Consider the following 16,289-nt stretch of genomic DNA (forward strand, 5'->3'; position numbering starts at 1 on the left):
ACGTCGCGACTTCTCGCCGGCATAATTCAGCACGACCTTCTCAGGGTGAGATACCTCTGTGTCTACCGGAGCTTGTCCAAAAATCACATTGAAATGGAACCCTTCCGAGTCGATTATGGTGACGAGAGATCCCCCTCCTGGTGCATCGCTGAGATTCTCCACGGGACGAGCAGACGGAAGCTGAGAGGCTCTAGTTCATATCATCAGTTACCGGGTATTTTCAGAGGTCGAGCGCAGGTGAATGATCTCACTTGTCGAAGTCTTCCTGGCTTTCAGCCTCGAAAGTACCTCCAAGGAACTGCTTGGGACCCTGGCGTGCATAATACACGTATTGATCCGATCCGTATCCCTTGAACCAGATTTCTTTCTCGAATCTCTTCGCGACTTGCATTCCGAAGTCTATTCCAACACTAAGTCAGGGAATATTCTCGATTGATTTTGCCATTGACATACCTATCATAAAAGTATTGATCTCGTCCAGATCGGGATGCTGATACCGCATATGAGACAGCTTCTTCAGTTGAATGCGTTCATTGCGATTGATATTCTGTTTCTTGAGCCAGTCATACTGTGATTCCTTCTCCTTGCCCACAGCAACGAAATCAGGCACGGTGGCTCCATGGTTGGGTAAAAGTGCTACCATCTTGTCCAAAAAATGAGACGTTGAAATGCTGCTTGTTCACACAACAGAGGCTATCTTTGTAAGATTAGGTTCGCCTGGGATGTATCCAGGTGGTTTTATACCAAAAGAAGGTATCTCGGGAGTCTCTCTCCCCGAGTACGCTTCCGCTAAATGCAGTCAAGCGGGACTGTCATTGATCCCACATCCCACAATATTGATTGCACTTTGGGATACTGTCCCCGCCAACATCGTTGTATAAAGCTGCGGCCGCAAAGATCGAAACCTTTCAGTGTATTCAAGGACCCTCTGCTCATTGAGAGTATGACCGCTTTCAAAAGACTGGTTAGGTTTGTGTCGGGATCACAGGTTCATTATGGTGACCTGCTTAGGGTCGCCGACAATCGATACACGGTTCGGAGACTCGAGGGTACGCCTTTCACTAGCCTCAAGACGACAGACGATACTCTGCAAGTCGATTCGGTTTGTCAAAATCTGAACTATTTTGATGACTTGGACTGATTCTAGCTATTCAGCTTGAATGCCCAATCGAAAGCACTCCAATCGTGCTTTGCGTTGGGCTGAATTATCACCAGCACGCAAAGGAGGAAAATGTATGCATCCACCCCACCTTCTCGGATTCTTTCTGACGGTAGATGATTGTTTGAATAGCTTCCGGTTCCAACATACCCTGTCATCTTCACCAAGCCTGCTGACGCGCTTGCCGGCCCCTTTGAAGCGATCGACATCCACCCTGACGCACGCAAGCTTCTCGACTTTGAAGGCGAATTGACTGTGATCATCTCTCGGAACGCAAAGGACGTTCCTGAAGAAGAGGCCTTGGAATATGTCCTTGGATACACTGCCGGTAATGATCTTTCTGCGCGTAACTTCCAGCTTCCAGAGGCATCGGGTGGCCAATTCTGCTATGCCAAATCCTTCGACAAGTTCGCACCCATTGGCCACACCATCGTGTCGGCCCATGATATTCCGGATCCCCAGACTCTAAAACTGACTACCAAGGTGAACGGGGTCGTGAAGCAAGAAACGAGCACCGACGACATGATCTGGACTGTGCGCCAGATCATCGCTCATTTGTCCCGGGGAACGACGCTGCGCCAGGGAACTCTCATCATGACGGGGACGCCGTCGGGGGTAGGATATTTCCGAAAGGAGTTTCTGCAGGACGGAGATACTGTCGAGGTGGAGATCGAGGGGGTTGCGGTGACCAACAACCGCATTCGCCATTCCTGATGTTGACGGTGCTTGTCGGAAATGGGGCAATATGGATGTACACTCCCCACCGTTAGTCAGGGTAGGCCCCGCCAGATAGTCCGATAGTCCCCACATCCACAATCCACTCGGACTTGCAGCACCGATACCTCCGATCTGTATGCATCCAGACGGCGCTCGCAACTGTAGATCGCCGTGGTCGAAAGCGGGGGAGACTCGGATGGCATTTGAATGTGGCCAATCTCCGCCTTCCTTCAGTTCATCGTGATTCCCAGACCGTCTTCGGTGTTGACAACATGTTTTCCAGTAAAACCCAAGCAACGCCCCCCGTATACGGGCACCAAGACCCGTCGCCGTCGCAAAACCACGTCAGAAGAGCGTATCTGCCCAGTGTGCGCTCAGTCGTTTAAGAAAGCAGAGCACTTGGCTCGCCATCTGAGGTCGCATACGAAAGAAAAGCCGTTCAACTGCTCTGTCTGCAAGAAGGCCTTCGCACGACAGTAAGTACTGGCCGAAATCCCTCAAGACAGCAACAATATACTAATGCTCAGAAAGGGACACTCTCCTACGCCATTCAAGGTCTCATTTGGCTAGAAATGAGGACTACGCCGAGGTGCACGCCATCTCTCTTGGGTCAGATCATCAGGGAGTTCTGGATCCCGACATCATGTCGGATCCGCCGATGGTTGCCGGCCGCTCGACAGTTGCGCTCCAAATAGAGGCTGGGATCACAGATGATATGATTCAGGCACCAGCTTCACCACCGAACAGCACATCCATCGACAAGCAGACACCAAATCTCTCAATTGGAGATCCCAACACATACCCTTCGCAAGTCACGCCCTTGACCTCCTTCTTTTCCGTGGAAGCAGGCGACATCTGGAGAAGCCAAGTAAGCCCACCACCTCCACTTTGGGACTCCCGACTCGAGCGGGAGTGGGAAACGCTCCTGGCAGGTGACGACTTTGACTTGGACGCCGTGAACATGTCGCTTCTCTGTGCAACATCCGACTATGTCCCAACGGCCGAAAATCTGTCTGGCCTGGGTACCATGGAACCTACTTCACAACCTCTACCAATTGACGAACAGACGAAGAGGCACGCCAATACGGTTCAGAAGAAATGGCATACATTCTCGGCGATTTCGTTGTCGAGCCAGATGACTCCGGATATACCGCATGAAAGCAACTTTATTGATGAATCCTATCGAAAGCGATTGGCAGAAGGACTGCAGGCTCGTCAACAGCATGGCATATTACCTTCAACGTATGTACACACTCGCATAGGAGGGTGGTGCGGGGGAGATCTGCTAGATAAATGCTAATCACCAGCAGGCCATTTCTTGTTTGTTTTGCTTAACTGCTGTGGATATCGGGTCCATACTGACTCACGTTTAGGACCTATGCATCCAAGCATACTTTTCCAAGTTTCATCCGCTCTTCCCCGTGGTGCATATGCCTTCCTTTCGACCAGGGACTCAAAATTCGATCTTGCTGCTATCCATTTGTTCTGTTGGGAGCCTGATTGTCGGCTCGCCTCGCGCGATCAATCATGGTGTTAGCATGTTTGAACGGTTGAATAAGGCAATTCTCGCTTCGGTAGGCCATAACCTACATCATGCTTATTGCTTCAGTTCTAACAATGTCACAGTGGGATACTTACATATCAAAGTCCGAAGACTCATCATTAGTGGCTCTGCAAGCATCCATTATTGGTCAGACTTTCGGTCTCTTAATGGGGGTCAGCAATAATTCCAAGATTGCGTTTTCGATGAAAGGCTGACCAAGACAGAGACCCAAAGATTTGACCGGGATCGAAATATTCCATGGCAGTATAATAGCCGTAAGCCATTCACCCAGATGCTATCACACCGTCGGATTCTCACACTTATCTAGTGGGCACGTAAAGCACAGCTTTTCAAATTGCAACATCCCGAGTACGATCTCGACGTCGACAGCCAGGCACTCGAAGATACATGGATGTCTTGGGTCCGCACAGAAGTCAAACAAAGACTCGTCTTAGGTCTTTACATTCACGACGCACAGCTTGCGCGTCTTCATCATCACGAACCCGTCCTCCGACACTCACTAGACCGACTTCCTCGGATATCTTCCGACGACCTCTTCGCAGCCTCCAGCGCAACCCACTGGAAAGCCCTCATGCTCGAATCCCAAATGACACTGTCCTCACCCACCTCCCACCCTGAAAGAACCAGCAACTTCGCACTCTGCGGGAGCCTCGAGTCGATCAGCGCAATTGCCTGCGAAGACCACAGCTTCGCCAACGACTGGGCCTCGACCAGTCGCAAATGCCACCCACTGTTATCCGAATGGCACTCCAAGTACGCGCACAGCATGGCTGGGAAATCCGGCTGGTCCTGCCTGATGATGCTCTGGCATTCAATCTACATCATGTTACACATCGACTTTAATGCCCTGGAATGCGCCTGCGGTCGGGAGGGCTATGACGCTGTCCAAAAGCATACACCTTATGCTCGATCCTGGGTGCGATCTACGGATGCCAAGCGGGCTCTCTTGCACGCGATGCTGATCCAGCGGCATTTCGAGTCCCTCCCTGTTGGCGTGGAGCCTGCTATCCATGTTCCGATGTGTCTATACTATTGTGGGGTTATCTGGGCCTGCTTTATATGTTTCAGTGATAGGGGTGACGTCGATGAAGACCCCGTTTCCGTGTCTGCAGCCGATGCGCAGCAGTTTGCAGAGCTCCGCCTGCCAGGCGTAGATGGGATTAGGCTTTGTCTTGAAGAGACTGGTGCGATCGTGCCGAGGAGGCTGGCGACAGGGTCGATGTTTCGAATTATCGATCTGCTGAAGCGCATTAGCCATTGGAAGATTGCGAAGAGCTTGGCAGCTACGCTTTTGGCGCTGGTTGAGACGCAGGATCCATTCTAGCAGCGGTTCCCCCCCTCTACCCCCTTTTCTTCCTCTGTTCGATAGTCACCAATTCAATTCCCGTGACTGAGCAGATGCACTGTTCACTAGTGTACAGGTGCATAGTCAAAAGTTCCTCTTGTGGAGCGAAGACAGCTTCGCCGTCCAAAACCTGCCTCGTCAGTGACCCACCAGCCCCAGCAGAGCTGAGCTGAATCATAGCACGCGATCATCAAGCTCCATCGAACTAATCCCAACACTAGTGTCGATATAGTATCTGTGTATGTATAGAACTGGGGCAATCTCCACGCAGCCGCCAAGTAGCGGTGTGTCTAGACCGACTCCATGATTACATAGAAGTCGAAGTGAAAAAAAAAAGGGGGGGAGGGTATGGATTCCTCACGAAAGAAGATTTTATTCAATAATAAGCACTATGATATATAATTTCGATTTCGATGGTGTATCATTCGGAAAACAAAAAGCCCAGGAAAAAGCAAACCCTTCGCTCTAACCGCTGGATATCGTACATCCACACTCCTTTCAAACCTTTCAGGAACCAACTTCCCAAGAGGAAACTCATTCATTCACTGACTCCAGCTAGAGCTTCTCATTTAAACTTGCGCTTCAACCAACCGAAGAAACCGCCCTTCTTCTTCTCGGGCTGCTGCGACTCGGCGGTCTTCTCGGCCTTGTTCTCTTGGGCCTTGGCCGGCTCTTGAGCGGACTCCTTGGCCTCGGGCTTGGAGGCCTCGGTTTGAGGCTGCTCGGTCTGGGGCTCTTCGCCGCGCTTGACAGCGGCCTCGGGCTTCTTAGGCTCCTCGGGGGCAGCAGCAGCAGCGGCCGCCGGGGCGGCGTTCTTGTCAGCCTTGGAGGTGTTGATGGCAGCAGCGGCAGCAGCGACGGCATCCGGCGACGCGGGCGCCTTCTCGTTGGCAGTGGACTTGGAGACGGGCGGCTGGGTCGCGGGAGGCTGCACCGACTGCTTCTCCTCGGCCTTGGGCTTCTCGGCCGTGGGCTCGGGCACGGGCTCGGGCGCCGTGTAGGCGGCAGTCGAGGCCGGACCGGCACCAGCCAGGTTCTGCTTCTCGGCCGCAGCGCTGGCGGCAGCCTTCTCCTCCTCCGTCTTGGCCATCTTGTGCGGCTTCACCTCGTCGTTGGAGAAGATGGGCTTCTCGTACGGGCGCTTGGTGTGAGCGGCATCGCTCTCCGAGGGGACAGCGGCGGACTCAACGGACTTGGGATGTTCGGCAGAGCTAGGGGCAACGGCGCCGGTCGTGGCAGCGGTGGAAGTGGCGGACTCCTCGGCGGCAGTCTCGGTGGTCGAGGGGTAGATGTCGGCACCCAGGGAGGTATCCTTGACGGTGCCCGCGGGGAGAACTGCAGCGAATGAAAAATGATTAGGTGAGATTGAGCGCAATTGAGCTGATCAGACCAGGTTTGTCCTACCCTTATCCTCGGCGTCGGACTTGAGAGTCTCGACCTTGTTCTCCTGCACGGGCTGCTTCTCAGCAGGAAGAGTGGAAGGAGCAGCAGCAGCAGCAGCAGCAGGCGCGGACTCCTCGACCGTCTCTTCCGCCTTCGTCTCCTCCTTCGAGGCCTTCGAGGCCTTGGACTCGGCGGTCTTCGGACGCTCAGTCTCAGTGGCGGTAGTGGCGGGCGCAGCGTCGGTCTTGCTCACATCGGCGGCCCCGTTCTCCGTCGCAGATGCAGCGGCGGGCGCCTCCGTCTGTGCGGTGGTAGACTCGGCCTTGTCGTCACCATACAGCTGCTTGTTCTCGGTCTCGTGGCCGGGATGACTGCAGGGGGTGGATGTCAGTCTTGCGCGACATACAGCTCGGTCGGTGGCACGCGACCACCCAAAGTGCGACCAGCGATGAGGGGGTTTTTTTGCGTCGATGCTTATTTTTGGGAAGTCGACGCTTTGAGTACTTACACGACATTCTTCGCAGCATCGGCGACCTTGTCGGCAGCAGCAGCGGCGGGCGCCTTCGCGCCGCCCTTGTTCTTCTTCTTGCCACCCTTCTTAGGCATTATGTTCGTGACGATTCGTGAGGTGGCTGCGACCGGTCAGTAGCCACGTTTGGATGACGACAGAGTTGGGCGCGCAGGCAATTTAAATGCAGACAAAAATTGGCACACAATTGACGCGATGGCTGCAGCGAGGGACTTACGGTTTGGAGATGGGAGAGAGGAGGAGGTGCAGAAGTGACAGGGTGCGCAAGGGATGACGATGCGGTATGTTGAGCGAGGAGGGCTAACCGTGGGAGCAGCGCGTGTTCCAGGATGGCCGGGCGAAAGTGGGACGCGCTGCTAATTGGGAGTCCGCCTAATCACCACTGGTATTTAGTGTCCTTTCCCGGACGGCCAGATGGCATCATTGCTTTCGTTTTTGGTCCTCTATTGATTTGGGGCATTATTTGGGCTTATTGTGCTCTTGCAGCTGCATCCGGTGGAATCCCGTGGGCCACATCCCTGCCCCCATTGTCCTTTGTCTCGGCCGCAAGCGATGGCATGCCCCTTTCAATTCCGCCCTCTACTCTTCCTAGGTGCTACATCCATGCGAGTAGTCAACTGATCGTACCTGAGGGAGAACGTCCAGGTGTCGTGTGCCCAGCCCTAATGCTAGATCGGGTAATAGGGCTGCTGCAGGGGCGCTAAGCCGGCGATCTGGGGAGTTGACACAGTACCTTACATGCAGCACCTGCGCGCAAACAGTAGGATCGACCCAGCCTTGCACCCAGGGAAGGTATGTAGGTACCTAGGGCATGTATATGCGTATGAGAGTCATTGTAGCTCAAAATAAACCATTGACTCAAAGCGGTGGATTGGTGACGATTTTGATGTCATCTAATCAAAACAACCACGGACGGGGCGGCACAAGAATAGCACCCGAGATATATTTCCACGTCCCTGAGGGGCAGGACGCATGACGCAGCAACGAAGGATTCCAGACATAAACACAGTATATTGCAATCGGAAATTTAAATTTGAATAAAGAAAACAAATAGAAAAACAAAAATAACTTACACCAAGGCAGCAAATAAAACAGTTTTAAAAAACACCACAAAAAAAAAAAGAATTAAGCATAAAAAGATTGACCGACGCAGGGGTCGAACCTGCAATCTCTTGATTCGTAGTCAAGCGCCTTGCCATTGGGCCAGCCGGCCTTCTTGTTGAAAAGCCTACCCGCTATTGCCTAAATAAAGCTAGACTCCGCCACCGACACTGCCAAAAGCGGTCACCCGGGCTCGCTATGCCGGGCGGGTCTGTTCAAGTGCCGCGATGATTCGTCGATGAAGCGAGAATGACCATCCGCGACTCACCGGAACCGCTCCGGGCGTTAGAGGGGCGCTGACGTTGTTGCCCCGCGGTCGAGGCCCTCCGACTGGCTCTCGGGGGCCATGGATGCAACCCGAGTTTGCCCATGCGGCTGGCAAGGTTTCTGGAAGCCTTCGACGCAGAACGTGGCGACTCGGCGAGTCAGGCACTTCCAGAGGTACGAGCTGTCAAGATACTAGAAGAAGTATGTAGTCGTAGTCTAAAATAGTACTAGGACTACCTTAGCGCAGTAGCCGGCTAGTACTATAACGCGTGCCATGCTAATCGATTTTACGTACAACACATACCTATTCCTATTCCACCGTGCATGGTCGGGACAACTCGTATCGTAGTGGAATGCCTCCATCTCCACTTCCGGGCTTGACCTGCTGGCAAATTGCCCCAGTGCACGGCCCCAACGGCACTGGCTCTGCGGTCGTCCCGGATTGGGGACGATGGGGGGATTTTGGGGTGCCATCCGGCGTTGGTCGGGGGTGGCCACCCACGGTTCCTGGGCTTATTTGTCGCATCCGCTCTTCGCTCGACTTTACTTCCCCTTCTTTTCCATCCTTCTTCTTGTCGACAAATCTCCCCTCCAACCCCAATGGTCATCCATTTTTTGGCCCGACCATCCTCTCTGTGCTTGCACAACCGCGTCCACTCCCTCCCCGGGAACGGTCTGCTTCTGTGAGAAAATTCGGTGATCCCGGTGATTCCGGTCTACCTTGCCTCTTACTCTTCGGGTCTCGATTCCAGTGCAATCCGTTGTCCTTCAAGAGTATCTGCTGGTACCTGGTAGTCGAGATTGATCCATCATGACGCTCCGTGATCGAGTCCGACGGGTTTTCCACCGTTCGTCGGCCAGCAGAGACGGCAACAATGGGCGGCCCAAGGTGGAATACTACCGTCGCCACGAGGTGCCGCCCTCCAAGTTCCGGGGGCCGTTCGATAAGGAACATCAGAAAAGCCTTGCCGCCTGGTCCTTCGACGGCGCCATGATGGAACGCACCCGTTCGCCTGATTTGGCCCTGTCGCCCTGCGCCACCTACGATTTACCCGGCCCAATCGACGGGCTCGACGAAACCACCGACACTACTGACGACTATGCGCCCGACGAGGGTGACAGTGATCCAGGTACGTACTTTGAAGGACTGGCATTTACGTGTCTTGGGTCTTGGTCTCGGAATCTCGCCGATCGGCCAACTATGCCCATCCCACGCGCCCCCTCTGATCGCAGTCCCTAACGCCTTGTCTGCCGTAGCCTCCGACCAAGACATCGCCGATCCGCGCCCCACCAACACGGGCTCCCAGTCATCCACCGTCGTCAATTCGGACAGTTATAGCGGATCGATAATGACGCTGCTGAACGAGACCTCCGTCCATGAGATCTCCGAGGACCCCATCGCCCAGTTGAAGGAGTCGATCCGCTATACCTCGCCCGTCGTCCGTGCCCTCACCCCCGTCTCGCGCACCCCACGCACCAAGGGGAAACACCAGCCCTTCTCGCCCGAGGACCTGACCCGCGCCTTGATCGCTGTCCAGGTGTGCGCGTAGCCTTTGTAACCCTTTACCAATTTTCCACCCATCCTTACCGACCGCTACCTTCTTGCTACATCCCGGAGATTTGCCCCGTTTTCCTTCCCTTCCTAGCTCTCGCTTGGCGACTCGATGTCGCTATCACCTATTTTGTTCGTTCCCTTTTTCTCCTTGTCCCCTGCGGACGATCGGATTCCCGCAGGACCCGGAATTCCCGACGACCGCCCCGGCGGCCCCAACCTGGCTGGAGACCGGGTTGAGATGAGATCCATGTTCACGGATTGGCTCACATCTGTCATGCATTGCATTTGAGCGTATACCCGTTCTGGCGTTTTTGCTTTGCGCTCCGATTGGGCTAGATGTTAGAGTCCCTAGACGATTAAATCGCACTCAATAAAAGAAAATTATCTGTCAAGAACCCCGAAGTGTGTAGTACATAAACATACTGCGGTAGTGCCCAAAATGAGGGAACCCAATCGCGCCAAGCTTCCCCGCTGCACATCATGCACCAACCAGGCAACGATGCTCCCGATCAGACCCTTCCCCGCGATTGCAGCATTTTCTGAGTGGCTGCCAGAGGGAATGGCGAGGGTGTAAACTCTGAGGTTAGATAACTCTGTTAGGAGTGGAATGTATCGACAGGGGTGGTTGTATCATGTGAACAGACAGGACAGCGAATGTATACACCGTCGATCCCGACTAGTATCTACAATTAGGATGATCTTAAAATAAAGAAATGATGAAAAACATGTTGATTGGAGATTTAATGAGAGTAGCACATGTATCCGGGGCCCCACTCTACAACAGTAACAACAGTATGTCGCAGTACCTGCAACCAACTCACATCTATCACTCTACCTCGCATCTAACTCATTCCATCAAGATCTATTGTTCAAAGAAGTGGTTGGATCTTGTCGCCTCTAGTGCATAACTAGGTAGACGGGCACGTATTGCCTGTCCCAGGCGCCACAATGGTGAATGCCTCCGACTGAGTGATGAAGCCATTGCTCGAAGCGGCATCAGGGCGGACAAGTCGGATTTGGTATCCCTTTCCACCTCTGTACAAACTGGTTAGCAAAACTATCCACATGTTACCTGGACAGACAGACCCGTTATTTCTTTTGGCGTAATCGGCAGCCGTGCTCTGATCGAGTCCCGGGAGAGTAATAGTTCCCTGAGTAATCGGGATATTGACGTGGTATGGGTAGTCGACGTTCGGGTAGGCGCCATTTTGATTAGAGAGGAAGAAGGAGACGTTGCCCGTATCGGTGCTGAGCGTGTTAGTCGATACTTGATCTATTGGGTGTTTAGCTGAAGGACAGCAATGACGATCTTACATATCATCCCACGCAACATTCAACGGAAGCGTGATGTCGTAGCATTTGCCTCCCTGGGGCTGAGTGAACTTGGTGGCTACTTCATGTTAGCGCTGCCAGAACATCTATTCAGAAGGCTTACCCTCAGCGACAGAGACAATAGCCACGACGCAGGAAATGATACTAGAGCGCATCTTTTTGTTATTTGGTATCGGGTTGAGTGGAATGTTTCGAAAATAAAAGTTGAGATGGATGAAGACTGTCAACAGATGAGTGGGGTCTCTTAAATGGATTCCTCCAGTGGCAATAGGGCCTTCCACCACTCATTTTGATGATATTGAAGCATCTACTTTTATTCAACTACTCGTATCCGTGTATGCAACGGTGCCACAAAAGAGAAACTAAAACCAGCTGGCGTGATAATGTGTAGGAGGCCTCTCACTAGAGCAAAAGGCAGGGTTATCCATTTACAGATTAGTAGACTTGATGAAGTAGTCTCAATGACTGATATAAATTCTCAATAAGCGTGTAACATATTGAATAAACAAACTACAATTGGCCTAATTATCACTGCTCAAAAGTGTAATGATCTGCCGAATCGGATTTCACATTCTCATTTCAAGTGCCCTTCCACTACACGAGGCCGCATCACAAAAGACCCTGGTTCAGATCCGAGGAAGTGAATCTTCTTGCAGGCGAACGCTTGGTTCCCCTAGGAGCATGAAATTTCCCCAGGAGTGAGAATCTGGAAGGTCCCCGACTGAGCCAGAGGCGTCGTCCCCGGAGGACTATTAGGCGGGATGATGTTGATTTGGTATCCCGCTCTGTGTACATCCTATTGTTAGTCACTTTTGATCGCACATAAGAGTGAAAACTAATAAGAGTCGCACCCATTATTCATAGCGGACAAATTTCGAGCCACGTCACGAGTTCGACCGGGTAAATCAAACGATTTCGAGGATGTCTCCACAATAAAATTCAGCGGCATGTCAACAGGAGGGGTGGCCCCCTTGTAGTTGACCAGGCTGAAAGAGATTTTGTTGCGGTCGGTACTGATTTTTGTTAGTGCTTTCGTCTCATTTCTACTCGGGATCTCGGGCAACCAACTTTACAGAAATCCATTGGACAGGCAAATCCTTTGTAAGATCGACACATTGCCCATCAGCAGGGGATGTAACGTGTATGCCTAAAGGTGTCAAAAGTGTGAACTCTTGCTTATTGTGTCTTAATATTGCTTACCTTCAGTAGCCACGGCGAGGGCCACAAGAGATGAAATAGTGAATCGCATGATCAAGGTAACTAGGAGGAAATATTGCTATGGGGCTCAAAATACAAGGCCGAAATCTGCTAACGGCAAGAGACATCATCTTATTGAATATTTTGAAGGTAGTACCGATATGAACGTCATTGTGTGCGTTTCCCCATACGAACTCGGCAGTCCTGAGGTGTTCTATTATTGGAAAAAAGACTAACCTGTATCACCTCACATACGCCAATAGCGTGAAGAATTTAAGGCTATGGTAATCTGATCTTGTTGACATATGCCATCGGGTTGCACTGCAGGGATACATAATAGGCATAAGTCACTAAGAGTCATAATTTGATGTGAAATACCTAGACTCGAACATTGATGTCATGGTGAAGAAGACAGAATTATTGAAATGGAGAGGCAGTTCATGACACAGTATAAACGTTGGCCCGCTTATGAATTCTGCCGATGCTTGTTAATATGTCTTTCCAGTAAAATGGCACGGAAATGCCTTGAAATTAATCTTTTAAAAGGATCCTTGCAAAAGAACTCCGATTACAATTAGGCCCGATTCAGTGATATCATATTATGTGTTAGCGTGTCTGTCATATTGATACACAGAAATGTCTGATGGGCGTCTGAACAAGGATCTTCCTGGCTAAACTACTAGCAGTGGTTTGATCTGGGTCATGACTGAGTCAGGGACAACCAGCCTACTAGAGCTGACTAGGTATAAATTAATCAACGGAGAATGTATGATTCCAAATTTAATGATCAAATAGGATCAGTTGTCTCTATCAAACTAAACGCGTTTTCACATTAGACGAAACAGACAAGTTGCTGATCTCTCGACCTGTAGACACTAGAATCAAACCTATCACAATATAATACTCAGGGTGTGTCCTACGAACCGACATTATAGATGTAATTGAGATAATGACAATAATATAGTAATAAAATTTAGCTGGGTGGAATTGTCTCTGCATTCACACTAGGATATAGGGAAACCTCTTGCAGGAGGGAAAAACCTATACCGAGACAAGTCAAAATGAACGATCGAGATACATGTATCCTCTTCTTGTCACAAGAATTATTTCGATAAAAGCCTGAGTAGATCCTCAAACACGGCACTGAGTTCCCAACTCCCGCAAATTGAGCATGTAGTGTTCACCAATGACCTCTCCTAGGAGTGAGAAAGTGTGTGTGGCATTCACGACCGAAAGAAGAGTATCGTTGTGGTAGACAGAGCATCGAAGAGTTGGGATTGTTGGATTAATGCTGATTGAAGTAACTTCGATAGGGTCAGATCCCTGAATAGGAGGGTATACGACGGTGTCCGAAGTTAGAATCGGGACTACTGTCAGGTTTCCGGTTTGTTCATTGGAAAAGGTAACGTTGACAGAGGCTGGTAGGATTGGGGCATTGTCTGCCGGTAAGGCGACAGCTGAAGCAATCAAAAAGAACATAGGAATGAGCTTCATCATCTTGAAGTGCAGATTATCTTTCGGAAGAGTCAACCGGCGGCATAAAGGTATTTGCAGTGGGCTTGATAGCGGATAATCTCGAAAAGGATCCCATTTTATACTTATATCGAAAGGTCATGAACGAGGTAATCTAAACACTTGATCCAGATTGTTGTTGGTCACACGGATTTCATAGGCTGAAGAATTATACAAGCGACCGGCAATTCCTTGCCAACGCCAGGGTATCCTCCAACCACTACACCGGTGCCTATAGCGAGAGAGATATGTGATAATGCCAAGATGAGAAAGGACCAGTCAAGATTGAAGTGGCGCGCGCATTTACTATAATACCCAGGCACTGATCTCTTTTGCCACGCCCTTGGCGACCCATAAACCTGAAGAATTGTACGAATATTGATAAAATTAGAATGAATGAGATCATATTTAAGTTGGATATCCAGCAGTGCAACAGGCTGCTAGTACGACGGAGTCCAGTTCAAGTCATTGGTTTTTAGTGTGGCCTCCACTAGGTATGACAATGGACGAACGATTCTGGCAATTAAGTTAGATTTCGTTTGTTGGGCTCTGTTCCCATGGTTCCTCTAGGACTTAGCCTGTTGTCATGGGGTGAGCTACTAGTAGTTCACTAAAGACTTACATCACCTTCGGCAATCGTAGATCGTGAATATACCGCAGATATTAAAAATATAAAGCTCCGTCTACCCTGCCCTGAGCTAATTCGACATTTAATGAGGAGTTCGACCCAGGCTTTACATAGGAGCCCAAACTCCACTAGTCGCTGGAATCTTGGAAGAGACCGACATACCTGACTTTCTTGACCTTACGCACAGACTAGGATATATCAGTAGAGAAATGATTCCATAAAAGTGCAAATCAAGAATTGTTGTCATGAGGTGAATGATCAAACACGCTTGAAAACCCTCGCATGGAGCAGCTCTGGTTTCACGAACCAGCGATCCCGTCCTACAAGAGACTTTCTTGTGTCCATAGACCCGTCCTTTCTCAGAAACTCAAAATTGAAGCCGTTCACTAGCACCGGGATGAGCTTGTTCATCTCAAGCAATGAGATGTTTTTCCCGATACATGTTCTGGCCCCGTACCCGAAAGGCATGAAGCTGTGCTCCATGGCTTTTAACCTATCAGCATCGGCCTCCAGCCAGCGCTCAGGTCTGTAGTCGTCCGCGTCAGAGCCATAGACAGTGGTATCTCGGTGAGCGACCCAACTGTTCACACCCACATTACTCTATCAAGATTATTAGCAAGCATCATTGTAGCGGACATTTGAAGACAACTTACTCCTTCTGGAAGCAGTTGCCCGCAGATCATCAGGCCACCTTGTGGAACAATCCGCCACAGGGGGTAACCGGTTCCCGGATGCATGCGAAGGGACTCCTTAATTGTGGCCTGTAGATAGGGCAGCTTCTGAACCTCTTGAAATGTATATCGTGTTCGAGCCCCGAGTCCTTCGAGCTCTCTTCGCACTTGTTCCAAGCAACGAGGGTGCTGGTATAAGTAGAATAGATACGAAGCCAAGGATAAACTTGTAGTATCACTACCGGCACCGACATTGCTTCCCGTGGTAATTGCAATATCAAGACTGGTTATACCTCTCTTTTCGTCATTGAGTTGAGCATCGATTAGCCTCTTTGCCATATAGACAGGACCGTCTTCGGAGGTATCCACTTTCTCTTGCCTAGTGGCAAGTACTCTTTGATTGGTGAACTCTTGTACGTAGAACAAACTTCGAGAAAAGAGCCCCGAGATTGGGTTGGTTATAGGCTGTAGCCATGTGAAAAGACCGACGAAGCTTGCATAACTGAAGCTGAAGTTCAAGGCCTGCATCAAGCCAGCGATGTCTTTGCCTTGATCGAGGAAACCAAAACGCTCGCCAAACTGTTGAATCAGTAAGCTTCTGACCTCCATTTGAGAAATATGAATGAAGTTAATTCGGATAGAACATACCGTGATTTCTCCAATGACATCAAACGCGTAGCATTGCAGCCAGTGTGCGAGATCCATAATGGTACCAAATTGGGAGAACTTGGCAAGATGGGCCTCGAAGATTCCGATGCAATTATCGACGTAGGGCTCGTATGATACCAGAGCAGTCATGGAGTACAGAGAGGCTACCTTGCGGCGCATGGTCGAGTGTTTGGCGGGAAAGCGCTCAGAGAACAAATTTGTTGCTTCGGGATTCGGGTTGAAGTTCCAGGTGCTGTACCACGTTCCTTTCACCAACTGATTCCCATGTCCGTAAATGAGCTTGAGGGAATCGGCATCATCGACGCTATAGTATCCAGGTGCGATCTGCACGATGCTTCCTGTCCGTATTGTCAACTCATGAGTCCAGGAAAAGCTGGCCGGGGCATCTGCCGACCTTGTTCACGATGCAGTTTCACATTAGTTAGGTGAAAGTCCGCCCGATACATCTGCCACAGGTACCACAGCTTGGTGTATTTGGCGAGCCATGGACCGGGAATGTTGGGGATGTTCTGGCGGTTGAAGATGAGGACTAAGACAAGAATCGAAATCGCGGCTGTGGTGATCGGCGAGGATTGCAGAGCAGCAACAATATGCGATAACACTGCCATGCTGATGAATTGGTAAACAGTGGCAGGACTGCGGAGGAAATAATAGACATGG

General features: G+C 50.7%; 6 protein-coding genes across 6 annotated transcripts; 3 read left to right on the plus strand and 3 right to left on the minus strand.

The window, feature by feature from the left end:
* Positions 1–415: 415 nt before the first annotated feature.
* Positions 416–643, minus strand: N7532_012047 (uncharacterized protein; the record flags this gene model as incomplete). Its single annotated transcript, XM_056624538.1, has 1 exon — positions 416–643. The coding sequence occupies one exon, from the start codon at positions 641–643 to the stop codon at positions 416–418; it is 228 nt and encodes a 75-aa protein (XP_056469526.1).
* A 300-nt stretch (positions 644–943) lies between these two features.
* N7532_012048 (fumarylacetoacetate hydrolase family protein) lies at positions 944–1,873 on the plus strand (the record flags this gene model as incomplete). Its single annotated transcript, XM_056624539.1, has 3 exons — positions 944–1,102; positions 1,156–1,233; positions 1,292–1,873. The coding sequence occupies 3 exons, from the start codon at positions 944–946 to the stop codon at positions 1,871–1,873; spliced, it is 819 nt and encodes a 272-aa protein (XP_056469527.1).
* A 210-nt stretch (positions 1,874–2,083) lies between these two features.
* Positions 2,084–6,952, plus strand: N7532_012049 (C2H2-type zinc finger protein; the record flags this gene model as incomplete). The annotated part of the gene is made up of 10 exons (XM_056624540.1): positions 2,084–2,352; positions 2,408–3,118; positions 3,187–3,196; positions 3,250–3,450; positions 3,503–3,592; positions 3,644–3,694; positions 3,748–4,740; positions 5,345–6,104; positions 6,174–6,809; positions 6,867–6,952. 10 exons carry the CDS (start codon positions 2,084–2,086, stop codon positions 6,950–6,952), a joined length of 3,807 nt encoding a protein of 1,268 aa, XP_056469528.1.
* A 1,924-nt stretch (positions 6,953–8,876) lies between these two features.
* On the plus strand, positions 8,877–9,615 carry N7532_012050 (uncharacterized protein; the record flags this gene model as incomplete). The annotated part of the gene is made up of 2 exons (XM_056624541.1): positions 8,877–9,195; positions 9,323–9,615. 2 exons carry the CDS (start codon positions 8,877–8,879, stop codon positions 9,613–9,615), a joined length of 612 nt encoding a protein of 203 aa, XP_056469529.1.
* A 913-nt stretch (positions 9,616–10,528) lies between these two features.
* On the minus strand, positions 10,529–11,107 carry N7532_012051 (Cell wall beta-glucan synthesis; the record flags this gene model as incomplete). The annotated part of the gene is made up of 4 exons (XM_056624542.1): positions 10,529–10,655; positions 10,707–10,868; positions 10,935–11,010; positions 11,056–11,107. The coding sequence occupies 4 exons, from the start codon at positions 11,105–11,107 to the stop codon at positions 10,529–10,531; spliced, it is 417 nt and encodes a 138-aa protein (XP_056469530.1).
* Positions 11,108–14,547: 3,440 nt separating this feature from the next.
* Positions 14,548–16,237, minus strand: N7532_012052 (cytochrome P450; the record flags this gene model as incomplete). The annotated part of the gene is made up of 4 exons (XM_056624543.1): positions 14,548–14,889; positions 14,943–15,539; positions 15,609–15,967; positions 16,024–16,237. 4 exons carry the CDS (start codon positions 16,235–16,237, stop codon positions 14,548–14,550), a joined length of 1,512 nt encoding a protein of 503 aa, XP_056469531.1.
* Positions 16,238–16,289: the final 52 nt, after the last annotated feature.

The sequence above is a fragment of the Penicillium argentinense genome (assembly GCF_028826775.1).
Source record: "Penicillium argentinense strain IBT 30761 chromosome Unknown utg000011l_segment0_segment0, whole genome shotgun sequence".
NCBI classification, from domain to species: domain Eukaryota; kingdom Fungi; phylum Ascomycota; class Eurotiomycetes; order Eurotiales; family Aspergillaceae; genus Penicillium; species Penicillium argentinense.